Source organism: Equus asinus, chromosome 23, assembly GCF_041296235.1.
Source record: "Equus asinus isolate D_3611 breed Donkey chromosome 23, EquAss-T2T_v2, whole genome shotgun sequence".
In the NCBI taxonomy this organism is placed as follows: Eukaryota; Metazoa; Chordata; class Mammalia; order Perissodactyla; family Equidae; genus Equus; species Equus asinus.
Window position 1 is genome coordinate 19520842 of NC_091812.1, and position 13403 is coordinate 19534244.

At 42.1% G+C, this 13403-nt stretch overlaps 1 protein-coding gene across 2 annotated transcripts in view; it reads left to right on the forward strand.

Annotated features, from left to right (window-relative positions):
• The first annotated feature begins 4615 nt into the window (after window positions 1-4615).
• LOC106831015 (solute carrier family 28 member 3-like) overlaps window positions 4616-13403 on the forward strand; it is a 33880-nt gene continuing 25092 nt past the window's right edge. For both annotated transcript variants that reach the window (XM_044756684.2, XM_044756683.2), the window contains exons 1-3: window positions 4616-5113; window positions 10584-10750; window positions 11946-12037. In XM_044756684.2, coding sequence (XP_044612619.2) covers window positions 10641-10750; window positions 11946-12037 — 202 coding nt within the window. In that variant the 5' untranslated portion in view covers window positions 4616-5113; window positions 10584-10640. The remainder of the gene's footprint in view (window positions 5114-10583; window positions 10751-11945; window positions 12038-13403) is intronic.

Sequence of the window (13403 nt, forward strand, 5' to 3'; positions counted from 1 at the left end):
TATGACAGAAAACTAAAGCTGAGATTTGGCATTAGACCTCCTAGAGCATGTTCAAAACTGCTCCACATCCACATACTTCCTCCCCATCTCCCCTCGCCATTGCATACAATAGCTGGACCTATTGGAGACATTATTGCAGAATGGAGGGAGGTGGGAAATCCTCTATGCCATCCCAAGAGTAGGATGGGTCAGGATATTTAAGAGCTCAAACAGTACCTAGAAAGATTTTCCATGAAAGATGGCCCAGGTATCCACTTCACTCAGTCAATGAGAGCAAGGGCTAGTGGAGTAAGGGAAAAATTTCCCTTTAGCCTGATTGATAGAAGGACTCTAGTTCCAGAGGGGAGTTTGTCAGCTCTTGAAGATGCTGAGCTAGTGTTCACATCTATAGACCAAGCCTTAGGCTACCAGGAAAATAACACCAGGCTTGGTCTCTGCAGAGGAGGAAGAAATTTTCCTCTACCCTTCTAGGTTCTTCTGGCTGGTCTAAGAATTGAATTGATACAAGACAGATTAACAGGAGAAAATCAAACAAAGTTTAATAACATGCATACATGGGAGAAACCCAGGAAAACTGAGTAACTATCCTCAGGTAAATCCTCAGCTAAAGAAAAAAGAAGATGTTGGGGGTGGGGGGATTCAGAGACTTCAAAGGGAAGAAATGCAATTCACAGGTAGGTGAAAAGAAGCAAATATTTGGAAACAAATGTTCTTTTGGCCACACAGAAACAGAAGAACACAGAGGGAGCCCAACAAACAGGCTTTTCTAGGTTCCTCCCTGTGTATCACCCAGTTCATGGTATGCTAAGGCAATAGCGTGCTTCCTGAGACAGGTTTTTTTCCTCAAGTCTTTTAGGCAGTTAAGGGGGAGGTAACAAGAAAAACTTTCTGAGTCTTTTGTTTCTTAAAAACAGTCAGCCTAAAATAATTCTCATGTTGACAAGACACATTTTGGGGTGGCAAATATTGTTTGCCTTCATCTCAGTCCTTTGGAAACTGGGGCTGGCAGACCATAAAGAGAGATGTACGCAGCTCTGGTGTTAGCTTCATTTCACACTGGCCTGAAAACAGAGTGACAGTTGAATGATTACAGTAGAGGCAGGAGTGAAAAACAGAGATATGAGCCTGTTCCTAAAGAAAAGCAGATAATACCAACAGCTCCTTTGGAGGTAAAGGAAGAGACGTGTGATCTGGTTCTTTTGTGATGAGGGGAAAAAATGTCTGTGTAGTAGATTATAGGTGCCATCTTCTTGCATAATGATTTAAAAGGACCTTTTAAAAGTTCCTTGCTTGCCACAACTGGAAGGACTCACAGCTGAAAAAAATATACGACTATGTACTAGGGGGATTTGGGTAGAAAAAGCAGGGAAAAAAAAAGTTCTTTGCCAAAATTCTGATTAAAAGAGATCAAGGTCCATTGTGTCCAGGATCTCAATATTCCATCTCTGCTCCACTGTTTTATTTCCAGGAGGAAAAACAGGTCACCATTGAGCAGGATTCTCCAGGAAACAAAGAAGATGAAAAGGATGACCAAGAGACTCATCAAAAGGGTACAGACAAATAACCACACCTACCTCCTAAACAGAGTGGCTGTTTTATCCTCATCTAACTTTTAGTCTTTGTTACAATTTATCAGAGATGGTCACCACCTCTCCCTCACCACCACCAGTCCCCCGTCCCTACTACCCACCCAATGCCATTTTGGGAAAATTAATGGAGCTCTAGGATAATCAACATGGTCAATTCAAACTGTTGATGTCCTGTGTAGGGGAGGAAGAGAATTCCTGTACCCTCTAGGTCTTTCTGGCTGATCTATGAATTAAATTGACATGAGATAGAATAATAAGAGAAAATCAAACAAAGCTTTTAACATGAATACATGGGAGAAACCTAGGAAAACTGGGTAACTCAGCCAGAATAGCTGAAGCTGCCGCCTCAAATAACATCTTTAGCTAAAGACAAAGGAGGGTGTTGGGGGTAGTGATTTGGGACTTCAAAGAGATGGAAGGCAATTCACATGGAGATGGAAAAGCAAATGTTTGGTAAAGAGAACTTTGATAAGAATAGGCTTAACAAGGACCCTCCCAGTCTAAAAATACCCAGAGTTATCTATGGTGATGGACTGTCCTGGGGACAGGTCTTTTATCTTAACTTTCTTTTAGAGGGTTAAGGAGAGGTCAAAGTTTCTTTCAGAGTCTTTTCTCCTTAAAAATAATCAAGTCAAAGAGACACATTTTGGGGTGGCTGATTCTGATCTCCCACCTGGAACCCAATATCCAAGATGATCTTCTAATTAATGTTATAAATTACCAACTAATTACTGCAGTCCATACAAAGTAGTTAATTCATCTTCCCAATGTCAATCAACAAGCAACTGAATTCTCAAAGCCCAACCCATTTTAAATCCCAACAAACTTGCTCTTCTCTTGTATTACCGTGAAGGTATTCCAGGTCCTTATCACCCATTAGGTGGGAGAGGCAAATTATTGTCATTATTTTTTGGATGAGGATAATGAAACTCAGAGAAGTGATTTACCCAAGGTTAGTCAGCTAGAGTGGAACAAGGCTAACTTACAACTTCAGCTTCTGATTCCTAGTCCAAAATTGTCTGGTACTCTATCGTAACACCAAGGTATTTGTCAATATTCTAACTTCCTATTTAAATTTGATTTAATTCCTAAATCTCTGAGGAGCTTTGTTTTTATGTATTGGAAGATATCTCTGCAGTTGGTCAGAATTAGGATTGAACTCTCTTATCACATATACACCATCAAGAATATTTACCGCGTCAGAAACCTGAGCTTAGTTTCATCCTTCACTTTACTTTCTGAGTCTCTGACACTGGGGGCTGAGAGATTCTCTTGAGTGGCCAGAGGCACTCAGGTTTCACCAATGTCAATGGGATGGAAACAACCCCCAGGGGATTGGGAGGTGTTCAGCCTAGAAAACCAAATGGCCAAGGATCTATTTCTGGCTCTTTTATTTTATGCAGTGTCAGCTTGCTGTAAGGGACTACACACATTCCCTGCAATTAAGAAATCAGATACATCCACCCTAAAGCAGGTGGATGCGCCTTATTAAATGCTGCCCTTCACCACTGCTACTTTTTAACACTATGTCCATGACTGAGGATAATGCATCATCAGCCTTCCCTAAATTAGACTATGAAAAACTTAGTCTTTACACATTTATATTCCTTCAATATCTTCTGGAACAGTGTTTCGAATTCTCAGTACAGATGCACACACGATAAAGACAAAAGTTTCATGAAGTATACCTTCCGTCACTCTGTGTGGTACACTCTGAGATGTCCTCTTCTTCCTTTTGATGATGGTTATCATGCCCTGGGTGAGTTCACAACCCACTAAGGGGTCCCAACCCACAGCTGTGAAATACTGTTCCAGAAAAGCAATGTACACTCCCATTGCATTTATCCAGTAATTCTACAAATGCCTGTCAAACATCCTTGGTGTCCCCGGTGCTGGTGCTGTAGGGCTCACACACATCCATTTTCCAGGAAGTTATAGTCAGTCAAGCCTTCATAACTAAACACAGAGAAGACAGTAGGAAGAAAGTGCAGAAGATGCCTCTGCCTGAGCAGATGCAAGAAGGCTTCGTAGAAACTAAGGACTGAGCTGTGCCCTGAAACCTGAAGGAGCTGAGACCTGGACATGTGGGCATGACTGTGGGAAGGAGGGGACCAGAGGCGTTAACCAAGGAGAGGGATGGTCCCAACTATGGCCAGGGTCCTGTGCGGTCCTGGAGATTGGGAATCCTGTACGGGACGAGAATTGCTTGTTTTAGAAATGCTGTCCAGTGGCCTGGAAGTGGCAATGGTTAAGTGTGAGAGTAAATTCTTCTATCCAGCCTCAAGCAGGAGAAGCAGAGGATTCTGTTAGATGTGTCATTGAGCAAAGAGGCACCTGCAGGGAAGCCAGGTCTCAGAGAAGGTTTGGAGGGGACCGGGAGCATCCCAGGAGAAATAGATACAATCATTGTGGGTACGGCCCTGTGGCCTCTCCACACTCACTTATGGGTGGACACCTTCCTCCCCAGACAAAGTGATCAGATGCAAACATTGCTCCCACGCTACCTGTACAAATTGGTGACCCAGAGGGGACCTCTGTCCCTCTCAGGCTCTATTCTTCCAAACATCAGGTTTCCAATGTATGGAGAACCGGTTCTTGCTACTGGAGGTTGAGGGGGGAGCTTCATGAGGAGAGACTTTCCTCTTGGTGTCACTGCTGCTGGCCTAGCATCATGTCCCCATCAGGAGACCCAGCAGCCACTCTGAGAATTTTTCTCCGAGAATCACTCGATGGAGGTCAGCCGTGTCGAACCCATGGCACAACTATAAGTATTATTTTTTTAAGTTGTCTCACAAAGTCAGTTGCCTGAACCTTGGGTTTAAGGCTGCCCCAGCCTTGGTTTTGAGTCCCAAGATTCACATGTTGGAGCCTGGCTTCGGGATTCAGGTCTCTGTCGAGAGGTGGCCTGGCTCAAGGGAGTGACAATCTCCATGTGATTGAAAGGATTGCGTGACCCGGCCACCCCGGAAGAACCGAAGCTTGGCTCTGGCCAATGGGAGCAATCCCTGCTGACTAGTCTTTGGGCAGTGAGGGCTTGAAGCCCATTTGAGTTTGTCACTGCTGGGGTTTGAAGCCCATTTGAGGGCCCTTTGGTGTTTTGTGCTGTGTCAGTGACAGAAGGAGCTGGTATCTGGACTCACAGTCTGAGTCTTATCTTGTAACTGTGGTACAAGGCAGGCTTAGGTCCCTGCAGTCTGAGTCTTAACTGCTGAGCCATCTGGAACAAAGTGGGTGGGCACGCCCAGCAGAGGATCCTCTATCCCTCTCTGTTTTCTCAATAGACGGGCTTCCAGGCCTCTCGGATCTCTCTGTCTTCAGTTCCCTTACCAGCCGTCCTTGGGGAAACTCAAGGCTCTCATTTTTCCTTCCCTCTCACTTCCTTCTGGAGACTTTCAATCGGCCTCTCCTCTCCCAGATCGGACCTTCCTGAGGTCCTTAGTCTCCTTAACCGTCCTCCTTCAAGAGGGTGACTTTGCTTTTGCTGGAGGAAGAAATGAGGCTCAGGACTTGAGAAGACAACTGTGGTGAGTCATGGAACTTGTGCACGATGGGGCCAAGGTACTTGCCCTCCCAGCACTTGGTCCAGTTTTTGTTTTACTGGATATTGGATCTGTCAGGGTTTTTTGTTGTTTTTGTCTTTGAGCTAACCTTTTCCAGCAGGACCAGCTAAAAATGATGGGCTTTATGTAAAATGATTACACCTCTTTTGCCTAATTATATTTTAAATTATACTGTGGGGATTGTGAGCACATATAAATCCACCCTTCAGCCAATGTTAATTAACCATGCTAAGAGAGACCTCACCTTAAGATGGCCAAAATGGGGCAAGTTCAGTTGACTGAAACTGGTGTATTTACATTCAGAATTGGAGACGAAGCCAGTCATGAAAAATTAAACAACCAAGGGGAAGCTTATTTTTATTTTTTTGTGTATGTGTGAGGAAGATTGTCATTGAGCTAACATCTCTGCCAATCTTCCTCTATTGTATATGTGGGACGTCGCCACAACAAGGCTTGATGAACAGTGTGTAGGGCTATGCCCAGGATCCGTACCCTTCAACCCTGGGCCGCTGAAGTTGAGCACATAAACATAACCACAACGCCACTGGGCTGGCTCTGCCTATTTTAATTTTTGAGGTTTCTAAACAAGACAAAAAATCCCCTGCTGCCTCTTTAAGAAAAAATAACTAAATAAACAAACGTGCTAGGGAAAGAATGCCCAATCTGCTCCTCCTCCCTCCTCTCTTGCTGGGCTCCCCCACTTCACCTTCTCCAAAATTCCAGATCTGAAACTAAGCAAGTGAAAATAGGTAGACCTTTAAAATATTTTAAAATCGTAATGGCCATTTTGGGGAAATTTGTTCCAGAAAAAGTCCACTTTGAAAGAGAGGATTCCAAACCTCTCACAGTGGCATGCATTCTTTGATTAATACACAGACGCTGTTAAAAGAAAAAATGACTTTAAAACCAGCTATTAAAAATGATCCTTAGAGGGGCTCGCCCTGTGGCTGAGTGGTTAAGTTCGCACGCTCCGCTGCAGGCAGCCCAGTGTTTCGTTGGTTCGAATCCTGGGCGCGGACATGGCACTGTTCATCAAACCACGCTGAGGCAGCGTCCCACATGCCACAACTAGAAGGACCCACAACAAAGAATATACAACTATGTACTTGGGGGCTTTGGAGAGAAAAAGGAAAAATAAAATCTTTTAAAAAAAAAAAGATCCTTAGAGCAAAAAGAAAAAAAAAATCTTTAACAAAATTCTTTAGCCATCTGAACAGGTCACAATTTGAATCCAGCATTCTTTTAAATTTTGTGCCTGAGACATGGCTGAAATTTTTAAAAATCTGTGTTTCCAATTTCTATATGTCTCTATGTGTGTGTCTGGATGGTGTCATTTCTAAAGAGAGCTCTATTTAATTGACTTAAAATAAGTGCCATATAAATTATTTCTAAATGTGATAGAAACTAGCCCAGATGTCTTTCAAGTTGACATGATCTAAAATGATCTTTGGTAAATAAAAACTCGTTTAAGTTTGTTGGTTTAATTAAAATAGACATGTCCTCAGTGTTATCAACATAGGATGTAATGTAAACACACAGCCTTCATGAGTCAAACTTGTGTTGTCTCTGTTACAGAATTTGTCAACAAAACTAATAACTTAAAATAATAGATAATTTTGTCTGATAATTCATAAAGTTTTTATAGGCAATCTAAATATTCATTGGAAACAGGTAAACTAAATAGATGTAAAAAGGTAAAAGTGTGGAGGAGAACTTTTAACAGTAATCATATGTTCTAATATATGTACTTCAATAACTTAAAATGATGGCTAACTGCTCTGTTGTCACATAAAGACTTTGTGAGTAATCTGGACATGATCGTTAAAAACAAATGGCTTAAATGTAAGTGAGGTAAGAGTTTATGGATAAGCTTTTAATGATAATTATATTTTATAACATATCTATTTAGAATAACTTCCAAAATCTCTTTGGTAAGTTAAAACTTTGAAGTTTTACTTGGTTAAATTAAATGATAAAAAATTCATTATATATCTAGATAATTTCTAAGTAAGTCAAAATATCAGATAAAGGTTAATCTACTTTTGCCTTCTTATTAAAAAACAACTAAAAGATGTTCAGGTCTATTAATAAACATGTCCTATATTTTATTAAAAGATTATACTATAAAATAACGTTTCTAAAAGTTATAAAAAGTATTTATAAATATGCTAAGCTACAGAATACTAATGTAAAAGACAGTATGTAATTACTTACTTCTTAGTTTTTGCAAACAAAATCAAAGTCTGTAAGGGCTAAAAATTCTAATTAATATATGTGATTGAAGCTACTAAAAGTTAATAACAGAAACATATCTGTACTCAAGAAAAGTAAAATGTATGTTTTCAGTAAAAGATACATAAAGAGTATAAATATGTTTAATTGTTTGGTTAAAAAAGATAAATTTGTCCTACAGTACTAGAAATAAAAAGGGAGGGAAGACATGGGACAAATTCTAAATATAAGAAGCAGGTGACAGAAAGTTTGTGAAAGTAAAATCCCCGAGAAGAGTTTTATACATAGTCAGGTTTACTAAGATTAAAATAAATTCAATTAAATAAATGAGTTTCTATATCAAAAGTAGGTTAACAAAATTACAAATTTGGCTTTGTCTCTCTTAAAAGGATAATCTTCTTAAAGTTTTGGTCTACTCTTGACAAAGAGATTACAGAAGGTTTTTTTTTTCTTTATTTTTGAGTGAGTCTACTTACAAGACAGAAAATCTATGTTTCGTTGAAATAATTTCCTACAGTCAAGGTGACTGAAGTCTCTCTATTAGGGTCTTCTTTTTAGACTGTTTCACTCTCTGTTTGCCTCTGACATTTTCTGTTTTCACCTTGATTAAATGGGTAACTAAACATTATTTCCTATTTGACCAAGTATTTTAAAGCCCTTTGATATTTTTTTCACACATTTCCCCAAGGTTCAAATCCTAAGTAAAGTCTTTTGGGGGCTTCAATGGGACCCTGAGACTTCTCAAAGAATATGTTCTTTCTATAAAGTGGGAGATTTTAGGCTATTTAGGCTTATTGAGTGTATTAAATAACTAAAAAATTACCAAATAATAATAAACCTTCTTAGGTTATATTATGTGGGTAAATGTCACTGATATAAGTGGTTCTTGATACCTGTTCACATCTCAAAGTGCTCCAGATATCTGTAGGAAACTCTAAAAGTTGATGGTAGGGCCTGATACCAGTTCTGTGCAGTTAGTGGAGGTGGCCTTCAGGGTGCCCAACACCAGAGATATGACAGAAGAAATGAAAGATGACCAAGAGATGTAGAGGCAAGATACTCTGCTGTTGGTGGCCCTCCAGTCTGCTCGAGGTCACCTAAAGGAGAAGAATATTCCATGGGTGAGTGACCCTGGCCCCCACCATTGGACCAGAAGGCCACCAATGAAGTTGGGGCCTACTCAGTGTGCAACTACAGATGAGAAGAGCATTGAGATTGTCCAAACCAACCCCAGAGAGGGAAGGGATCCGACAAGACCAAGCCATGGTAACTTCCCATGACTACAGATAAGATGTGATGGGGCCATGGGGTTCCTCAGTTGGCTCCAGGCAACCTGTCCTCATCTCCCCACAAGAACCCCAGGGAACCTTAGCAGTGGGAGGAGAGCATGCTGAATTTTTGCTCCATACTGGTGCCACATTCCTGGTGTTAAATACCCGGAAAGGAAACTTTTCAAAGAAGAACATGTGATATAAAAGGAGTATCAGTAGAGGAGAGACCAAAAGTTTTCCAGAGCCCCTGATCTGTGAAATAGGATCAAAAACATTAAGACATTGTTTTCTATATTGGCCAGAATTCCCTGTTCCTCTCCTCAGGAGGAACATATTATCAAAACTAGGGGCCTCAATAAACTTGGAACAAGACAAAATAGAAATATAATTTCCCCAAAATTGGGAGGTCGAGCTCATGGCCTTGTTACAAGACAAACCAGTACCTGAAAAGGAATAAATTCCCCAAACATTCTAAGCTGAGTCAACTTGGAGGTATTGACACAAGGACAAACGAGACAGGCAGCCAGTGTCATACCTGTAAAGGTGGACTTAAAGCAGATAGATCACTGGCCTCTGGGAAAACAATACCCTCTAAAGTCAGAAGCCATAAGAAAAATCTTTCCTGTAATTGACAAACTTTTAAAACAAGGAATAATCAGGCCATGTTGATCCCCATGTAACACTCCCATTTTGCCCATTAAAAAGCTGGAAAAGGGAAGTACAGATTTGTTCAAGACCTTAGGGCTGTGAATGAAAACAGCCCAAGACCCACATCCTGTAGGACCTAATCCTTACACCTGCTGGCTAATCTTCCTGGAACAGCATGCTTCATACAGCGCTAGATTTAAGAGATGCTTTCTTTTACGTCCCTTTGAACCTCGAGTCCCAAGAGATTTTTGCCTTTGAATGGGAGGACCCAAACTCCCGCCAGAAACAACAACACTGCTGGGCTGTCTTACCCCATGGATTTAAAAACTCCCTTACAATTTTGGGGGAAATCCTGGACAGAGGTTTAAGGGAATTAAAATTAAAACTAAGCATTGTGTTACAGTATGTGCATGACATCCTAGCAGCCAGTCCTTCTAAGAAAATGTCTGATGAAAACACAATGACCTTGTTAAACTTCTTAGCCACTAAGGGATATCAAGTGTCTAAGGGAAAAACACTGATATCTAAAGAGACTTTAAAGTATTTGGGGTTTATATTTCAAAAGGGCAGCACAGCCTTCCTCAAGAGAGGAAAATGGTAATATATCAACTTCTCAACCAAGAACATCCAGGCAGCTAGGAGTATTCCTGGGATGAATGGCTTCTGCCACACGAGGATCCCTAATTGGGGTTGATTGTTAAACCTCTCTATGACAAATTACAGGGGCCAGAAATAGACCCCTTTGAAAGGGATTAGCTATGTGACCAAGCTTTCAATAAGCTTAGAAACTTCCAAATAGAAGCACCTGCACTGGCCTTACCAGACCTGAGCAAACCATCTGACTTGTACCTTCATGAAAGACAAGGAATAACTCTGGGAGGATTAGGCCAAATGTTGGGATCCTTAAAGAGAGCAATAGCCTGTTTCTCAAAGCAGCTAGACACCATGGCAAAATGATGGTCTCCATGCCGGAGAGCTGTGGCTGCCACCTCCCTGTTAACCAAGGATATGAACAATTAAGAGCCATGCCTGGTGACCCACAAACCTACCTTAGACCAGTGGGAAAAATTCTACTCCTCCACCGGCCCCTATGACAACATTCATGCTGTAATTCAGGAAGTAATTACAGAAGATGGACCTTTGACCTATACCCTCAAGAATGAGGAGCAGGATAAAAGTAGAGGAGGGATTCTGTCACCAGCCCTGGACTGTAACCCGCTTCTCTTGTCCTGCCTAAACTCTAACCTTTTGTGTTTGACCTAATTCTCTCATCTTCTTGAAAGGTGCAGACATTCACCTCTCCAACAACTTCGGGGTCTTGAGCTTATGCGGTTTCAGCTATGCAGGAGAAAGGAGTTCAAAGTGACGACCACCCTGGACCCAATAGCTCTGAACCTGACCAGACCAACAAGAATGACGCCTATGCAGACAGGCGGGGAGTTGTGCTAAAGTAATCTGCCCTCAGTAACATCCCAAACTCTCCTCTGGGAGGGACAAAGCAATCATTTTTAGATCATGTGATGCGTGTAAATGCATGATTTCAGACCACGAGTGTGTCAGCTTCTGCCCACCTCTACACGCGATGATAAAACTTCCCCTTTGAATATTCATTCCCGACCCCAAATAAAGGGACCCACCACCCTGTGCTCAAGGAGCCATAGCTTTGTGAATTATTCCCTATGGTCTCCATTTTCTTTCCTGCCTGCTGCAAACAAAATTTCTGTTTTGTGTGACAACTACTTCTGGTGTAGATTGATTAACTCACCCAGAATGGGACTCACATTTAGTCTGGTAACATACCCACCATCCCATAACTAAACTTGGGACAAACAAAAACATGCCAAAAATTCTAGATTTTTATAAGAAAGATATATTACAAGCTACTGGTTAATAGCTCTCAAATCCACCAAATCCTACTTTACATTTCAAGCACCCAGTGAAGTGTGTCAGCATCCCATTATGAAGTATGGTGAGAGAGGAGAGGGAACCACCAGCTTACTCAAACTTTGTGGAACCAGAAGGGATGAGAGTTCATTGTATTTTATTTTTAATGAGGAAGATTGGCCCTTCTTTCTTAAGGAAGACTGTCACTGAACTAAAATCTGTGCCAATACTATGTGGGACTCTGCCAAGCATGGCTTGATGAGCAGTGCTAGGTCCGTGCCCGGGATCCAAACCTACAAACCCTAGGCCACCAAAGTGGAGTGTGCAAACTTAACCACGACACCCCTATCTGGCTTTTTACTTTTCTTAAATCGACATTTATAAAAGCAGCTTAACAGCTAGTGGAGGTTCTTAGGCCACTGAGAAACACTCTCATCCTATGATTTATTTTTACCTTTTGGATAGCTCTCCATCTCCCCTGCTCCATTTCCAAGAGCACATTTTCTCATCTCTGTAACCCTTCAAGGTCTGGCACATTCAATTCAGCAAATCATATCCACTCAGCAAAGGCAGATACAAGACATGGCTGCTTTTAGACTAAAACGAAAAGTGTCTTCCATTTCTACATTGTAGGACACACAATTCATGAGTTTGGTTGTTTGCATGCTGATTTACAAAGCCCCATCCAGCCTTAGCTACCGGTTTATTTCATGATTTTGGTGTTGACTTCTGCCTGCCTTTTTGCTTTTGTCCTCTTACAGGTATCTGGAAAGGAAGCATGGTAGAGTTCGGGATTTTTATCAAAAACACAAAACCACCCTTCAGTACATCTTCTGGGGCATCTTATTAGCAGGTAAATAACAAAGAGGATGGAATTGAGTGCCTCTTTTTGCAGATCCCCCAAATATGAGCCTTCTGTGGAAAGAAAATAAGTCTTTCCCCTGCCCCAGACCTCACGGAATCATCCAGAGAGGGAGAGAATCAATAAGGAAGCCCCTGGAGGGGAGGGTCTCAGCGTAGGACACCTGTGCAGAATGGTTCCCTGTCCAGTTTTTGTACCAGCAGCTAAGTTTTTAGGTCCCCTACTCCTGAGGCCTTTGTGACTGTGGTGTCGATTTGAGGGTTGGTTCATCACATCCAAGTAAGTGGAAAACATGGTGATAATCATGAGGTAGAAATCTAACTTCAGCGGGAAATATAAGTAATTAATACTCTACGCAAACACAACATGAGAGGAGGAGCCTGGAGTCAGGGAGCCCACTCCTCTTACCTAAAGGCAGGACCGTAGCTCCTCACAGATGAGTAGGTATCCAGTTACGCTCCCTCCAAAGCAAAGGGCTCTGCAGCCCATTTTAAAGAGCACTCCTGTCTGTAAGATGGGACCTCCCACCCAAGTCCAGAGACCTTAACCCAAGATTGCTGCACCCTGAGGTCAGTGGGTCTGCTGATGCTCACACCGCGGGAACAGGGACCAGCCATAAACTCTCCGTGTCCCAGGCCAGATGGTGTCTCAGGCTTTGCACGCCATATGGCGAAACCCACATAACTCTGCCTTATGGGACAAAAGCGTACAGTGTGGCTGTGTTCCCATGAGACTTTATTTGTAGAATACAAATACAAACACAAATACAGCTGAACTTGCCACCTACAAAGCATGTGGCAGCCAGATTTAACCTCAGACCATGTTTGCTGACTTTTAACAGGAAACTTTATTGTTCTTGTCCTACAACCTCCTCTTCAAAAGCAGCCCCCTTGGTAATTGCCCCACCCCATTCCCTTTCCTGTAGAGATCCCGGGACACTTAGAGGTTGTTGGTGGGCCTGATTTCCTACTCAAGCTTAGGCCAAACCTGAGCTGCAAACCAGGAGAATCAATACCTTTAGTCAGTGGTGGCTTCAACTCCTGGCCTTTCTCTGATGGAAGCTCACCTGCTGAGTCTGAATGCCAGAAAAAAGTCGTTAGTACTGAGTGAGAGGCCCAGTTATAAAGCATCAGGTTTCAAGAACTCAAAAGGTTCTGTAAGAGAAAAAGACCTAGCACACCGTCCTCCTAGTGTTCATGGTGAGACCGTTAGGGACTTGCTTGGAAAAACAACAGAAGCCCCCCCAAAAACACGAGCACTCCCGCATTCAATGGTCCCTTGATTGAACCTCCCCTTGGCGGACCCGATTGGTGCTGTGGCTGGTCTCCAGCTGGTGCCGATGGGCCCCATCTGTGTT